This window comes from Melitaea cinxia, chromosome 6 (assembly GCF_905220565.1).
Source record: "Melitaea cinxia chromosome 6, ilMelCinx1.1, whole genome shotgun sequence".
NCBI classification, from domain to species: domain Eukaryota; kingdom Metazoa; phylum Arthropoda; class Insecta; order Lepidoptera; family Nymphalidae; genus Melitaea; species Melitaea cinxia.
In genome coordinates this window covers 16,525,812-16,531,934 of record NC_059399.1, presented here as the reverse complement: position 1 = coordinate 16,531,934, position 6,123 = coordinate 16,525,812, and the positions used below count along the sequence as shown (strand labels likewise).

The window sequence follows — 6,123 nt, the reverse complement described above, 5'->3', positions numbered from 1 at the left end:
TACTGGGTTATGCGACGCTGGAGAAATCCCTGTAAAATACCGGGGTCTCTAGAGAGTAAGCGAGCTACGTGGAATTTCAAGCCACTAAAATCGTAAAATCTTTTTGTTGGTCATCTCTTCCAGGTGATACTCGTATTCGGGTTGAACTAAGTAGATGTAATTTCGTTCATCTAAACTATTATACTGTAAAAGTAAAGCGTTTGTTACTTTAAAAACACTTAGGATCCACCAGACCGATTTAAAAATTGTTTTTGCACGTATTCATTCACAAATGAGAAACAAAGTAACGGTAATAATAAAATAGTAAATGTCGACAGCGACAAACGAAGTGATATCTTGTTGATCTATACAAATAAATTAAATTGGAGTGTCTGTTTGTAATATTAACAGGTTGAATGCCGGAATCCCCGCGCGGAGTTGGCATGAAATCCGTTACAGTGCCGCCGACTCCGCGCGGGGGTGCCTAGCCGTTACGTTTCTAAACCTCAGTTTGCCGCCGGCATCGTAGGTGGGCGGTTGTTTCGCGGTTGGCGTGAGCCTATAGCCTAGCGTACGTCGTAAAATAATTTTGGTTTTTTATTTGCTTATTTTTTATGAGAGCCATGGACGCTGAAACTCCGCGTTCATCATTTGGCAAACAGCGACGTAAACGCCGTCTTGTGTTTGTTTCATCACCCGAAACATCAGAAAATGAAGAGCCTGCAACGACCTTGGTACGTACTAAGTATACATTAGGAACTGAAATATCGAAAAATGAAGAATCTGCGACTACTACCTTACCACGTACTCGTAAATTAGGAAAGGAAAATACAGCAATTCCAGATTCTGAGATTACAGAGATTCTTGAACAAATTGACTCTGACTTTAGTGACTCGTCTTTGGATAACTATCAACCACATTCAACTGATTCGTCGTCTTCAGACTCTGAAAATACAGACTTTGAAGATAGTCAAGCCGAGTGCTCTGCCCCAGACGAACAGCCTCAATCGTCAGCGTCTCTCCAAGTTGAGCAGTATTTGGCATCAAAAATAAATGTTCCTGGACCGTCTCAAGGGCAAAGAGCGCTAGAAAGACCATCTGTACCTTGGTCAACAATAAATGAAGGTATGAAGACTTTTGATTTCCTGGAAACGGAAAACGTTGGTTTGAAAGTGCTGGTTTCTAATGAGTCAAAAGCTATAGATTTTTTAAGTTTATTTCTGGATGATGAATTTCTGACATATATTGTTCGAGAAACTAATAAGCATGCTATTGATGTTTTGACGAAGCCAGGAGTTACGCTAAAATCAAGAATAACGGACTGGAAAGACACAAATGTCGCTGAGATAAAAGTATTTTTTGGCATAATTTTACATATGGGCATTATTCGTCTTAATCGTTTGACGGACTACTGGAAAACGGATCGATTATTCAACATTCCAATTTTCAGACAGTATATGTCGCGGAACAGGTTTTTGTTGCTGTTCAGATGCTTGCATTTTTCCAGCTCATCAGCTGGGGGATTGAGCAAAGTCGAGAAATTGATCGAACGATTTAATGACAAGATGAATTATCTAATATGCGCTCAGAAAGAATTATCACTTGACGAAAGCATGATTCTCTACAGAGGTCGTTTATTTTTTAGACAATTTATAAAAAACAAAAAACACAAATATGGAATGAAGCTGTACATGCTTACAGAACCCGATGGCCTTGTTCTAAGACTGCATCTGTATGGAGGCTCGGCCGATATAACAAGTGGAAAAGGCCACACAGAAAAGGTGGTGCTACATCTATTGAAAGATTTCCTAGGGAAAGGCCATTCAGTTTATATGGACAATTTTTACAATAGCTATAATTTAGCCGCGAAGTTGCTTACTCACAAGACTTACTGTACTGGAACTCTGAGAAAAAAACGTGAATTCAATCCTGAGATTGTGAATAGTAAAATGAAAAAGGGAGATAATAAATCTGTATTTCATAATGGCATTCACATTGGATGCTACAGGGATAAACGATACATTCCCTACATATCAACAGAACATGATGATGAAATGGTTACGGTGACCAATAAAAGGGGAATCTCAAAAGAGAAACCAAAAGCTTTAGCTTTTTATAATCGGTTTATGTCTGGCATTGACAGGCAAGATCAAATGTTGTCGTACTACCCGTGTGAAAGGAAAACGCTGCGGTGGTATAAAAAGTTCCTCATACATGTATTTCAAATACAAATTTTGAATGCCTACATTTTATACAACAGATTTTCTGGGAAACACTTGAATATGTACGACTTCAGGATGTCCCTCATAAATGAGTTATTACCTCCAAAAGAGTGTTCAGTTTCAACAAGCTCACTGGTTCCCACTCGTTCGGAACGTGTTCACAAATTAACTAAAATAGAAAATAAAACTGAAGAAACTAAAAAAGATGCACCTGGACACGTTCGAAAAATTAATAGAGTAAAACGAAAAGTTTGTCGGCAATGTACCGCTGTAAGAAAAATTCGCAAGCAGACACGCTACCACTGTGTTTTGTGCTTAGAGCAGCCTGGGCTATGTGATCAGCAGTGCTTCGATGCATATCATGCTGGTCGATTTACGACGAATTAAATTTTGAAGTTTTATTTTTTAATTTTTTTTTAAATTATGATAAGTTTTGTAATTTTATTACTTATTTCAATTTTCTGATTTTATTTTTTCTAAAAATGATACTAATTGGACACTTAAATTGACGTTTTGTTACTAATTATTGATTTTCTCAATTTTAATATAATTGCTAAGAATAGTATATGTTCATGAAAATCTTTTATTTCAAAATAAAAGCATTCTGTAATAATGTGTCATGTGTTTTATTTCAAAACTGATCTTAAACAGTATTGTTTAGTGCCGAGTGACTCCACGGGGAGTCGACTCCGCGTGGAGTTTCACGGCGTCGTATCTAGAAAAATGTTTGCGCTATGCCGACGACTCCGCGTGGGTACTTGTATATATATATAACTTATATATATACTATATGCTTTGTAACAATGTTTTTACTTTTTTTATATGTATAGGTGCATATTTTTAAAAAAAACAGTAACCGGCATCGCGGATACTTTTTTTTTATATGAAGCTAAATTCCGGCATTCAACCTGTTAAAGTAACCGCTTTTTACTTAATGTATCCGCTTTTTAATAAATCTATACACGATACATATGCCAAAATAACATTATTTACAGCTTTTATCTGTCTGTCTATCTGTCTGTTTGTTACGGCTAATCTCTGAAACGGTTGGGACGATTTTGGCTGTAATTTCACTGGCAGATAGCTGATCTAATAAGGAGTAGCTTAGGCTACTTTAATTTTAGAAATTATTTATTTTATAACTCTGCGAACTGAACAATAACTTTTTTGTTAAATTCCACGTGGGGAAGTCGCGGGCACAGCTAGTTAATTAATATAAAATTTTGCCAGTTTCTGTACGATGATGCAATCATCAGGTTATATGGGACTATTCTAAACTTTTTACGCTGTCAATTTATTCATTATATTAAAACAAATTTTTAGGATTATATCGCAGCAGTCCTCCCGTGACCATGGTTGCTGTAAAGTATCCGAAACGTTGGGCATCTAAAAAACTTAACTAACCACGATAAAATCCGAAAAAAATTTTTGATTATAATGAGTGAAAGTCTATTTATTATTTACTAGCAATCCGTCCCGGCTTCGCACGGTTGCAAAAAACTATCAGTATTCCTCTGTTACCTATATTATGCATGTATTATATATAATATAAACCTTCCTTCATACGCCTTCATTTGTATTAGCGAAACAATATTCATAAAAATCAAAGACGTGATAAATTTATATTAACTAATTAATCAATAATGTTTTTAGCTTTTGTAAATTATAAAAAAAGTATTAAAGTTCGTTTGTAACGTTTAGTTAACGTTTAGCCACTGTCATGCACATGTGATATTGTGACTTTCCTTGATTTTTGACATAACCTATATCCTTCTCACTATGCCTTAAAAACACACGGCAAAGCTTATGTAATTTTCGAGTTTCGTTTTTCAGAGATTAAATCAGAACAATCAGAAATTAGTCATCATCATCATCATCATCACTTCAGTACAGTCCACTGCTGGCCATAGGCCTCCACAAGTTCACGTCAAAAATGGCGTGAACTCGTGTGTTTTGCCCATAGTCACCAAGCTGGGCAGGCGGGTTGGTGACCGCAGGGCTGGCTTTGTCGCACCGAAGACGCCGCCGCGTCTGCTGCGGCACGTCTTTGGCCTGTGTATTTCAAAGCCAGCAGCTGGATAGTTATCCCGCCATCGGCGGCTTTTTAAGTTCCGAGGTGGTAGTGGAACTGTGTTATCCCTTAGGCGCCTCTTACGACACGCACGGGAAGAGAGGGGGTGGCTATATTCTTAATGCCGTGACCACACAGAAATCACTACCTTTTAACAAAATCACAATTAAAAATAACTTTATTGAAATAGGCTTTCAAAGAATCTTCGATGCATCAATATACAAATTAAACTTTTAATTATTGTTAAAAGTGAAGATAGCGCCGATTTGGAACTGTATAATATTCCTAGTTGCCTTGTTTTTATTTTAACTCTCAAAATTGTCATTTTGAAATCTTTGGGGGTTATATTTGTTTATTTAAGCGAATTTCAAGGTGTATTCGAAAAAAAGAAAAATATTTTTGGGTAGGAAATTTTATAAGTTGTAGGCTATAAAACATGCTAAAAAACAAGACCCAACTATTTTACGAAAACAAAAATGACTACATTAATTTATTTACCGAATGTTTGAGAATTTGATCGAAAATATAAATATAACATTTGAATATTTTTTGAAAATATACAAATAAAAAGAAATACAGTGAATAATGCGATTCTTATATGTAAACTTTGTAATCGAAAAAATATAACATTAAAAATATACGATGTAACAAAAGTCTACAGCGTCTAATTTATAAGAATTCAAACTTTCTCTGTAAATTCACAAAGCAAGAAGAACCACACACAACAACTACCATTTAATCTTTTATAAGAGATGCGTGATTTGTATCCTTTAGATATCGTAACTTGGAAACTCAGAACTGTTATTTTTTGATTTATTACACGCAAAGTAATAAATAACTGTTGTGAAAGTTCTCATTTTTCCAAATATGTTTACGATTTATATGAATTAATCTTTTAAACTAGTCAAGACCAGCCCGTTGGCGCAGTTTGTAGTGACCCTGCTTTCTGCTCTGAGGGATGTGGGTTCGATTCCTACCCCGACTCTGGGTGTGATATAAATATTTCTTTATATATGTATTATTTATAAGTAGTTTTATCGAAAAAAAAAAATATATATGTAGCTATACCAGTCGGCTGTTACCTATAACACAAGCATTAAGTTGCTTACCTTAGGAACAGAGGACCGTGTGTGCATGTTGTAGATATTTATTATTATTATTATTATTATAACGGTTATGTATATAAATACAAAACGAGTGAAAATATATTTCATATTTTCAATGTTCATTTTCCTTCGTTCAAAATAAAAATTTAACAATCGCATGCATTGAACGAACTTCAAAAGGTTTACACTGATGTAATTATTCTCTGAAACTTTCACAACGGTAGCATTTCGAAACGTGACTAAACCGCTTCAAGTTTGGACGATCTAAATGAATATGTCGTCAATTATTATTTATGTCACATAAAGTCATGCAAGGAGGTGTAATGACGCAGACTTTTACATTGATTATTTCTTAAATATAAGCTATATCATTAATAATATTGTCTATTAAAATAGCATAAGTTAACAGGCTTAACAAGCTTAAATACATTTTTTTAATGAATCAATTACTTGATTTAAATATTGTCGTTACTCGTATTATATAAGGTTATAAAGTATCTCTTCAATTAATAATATTAGTATAGATCGATACACATTAAATTCGGTAAGATAAATGTTTTTTGAGTTCCGTACCTTAAAAAGAAAAACGAAGTAATTATAGGATCACTTTTTTAAGCTTTATTATTATGCAATTGTTATGTGTTACTGTGCGCAATAAAGTTATTTATTACTTTGTTGTCCATCTGTTTGTCAAGACCCCTTTTCTCAGGAAACGCGTGGAGGAATCAAGGAAAATTCATATCAA

The 6,123-nt window shown here is 34.7% G+C and overlaps 1 protein-coding gene across 1 annotated transcript; it reads left to right on the top strand.

Annotated features, from left to right (window-relative positions):
- Positions 1-602: 602 nt before the first annotated feature.
- LOC123654791 (piggyBac transposable element-derived protein 4-like) lies at positions 603-2,588 on the top strand. The gene has a single exon (XM_045590676.1). The coding sequence runs from the start codon at positions 603-605 to the stop codon at positions 2,586-2,588; it is 1,986 nt and encodes a 661-aa protein (XP_045446632.1).
- The last annotated feature ends 3,535 nt before the right edge of the window (positions 2,589-6,123 follow it).

What these genes read in the sequence shown, in the direction of transcription:
- LOC123654791 (XM_045590676.1), top strand. Translation starts at nt 603, where the DNA reads ATGGACGCTGAAACTCCGCGTTCATCATTTGGCAAACAGCGACGTAAA.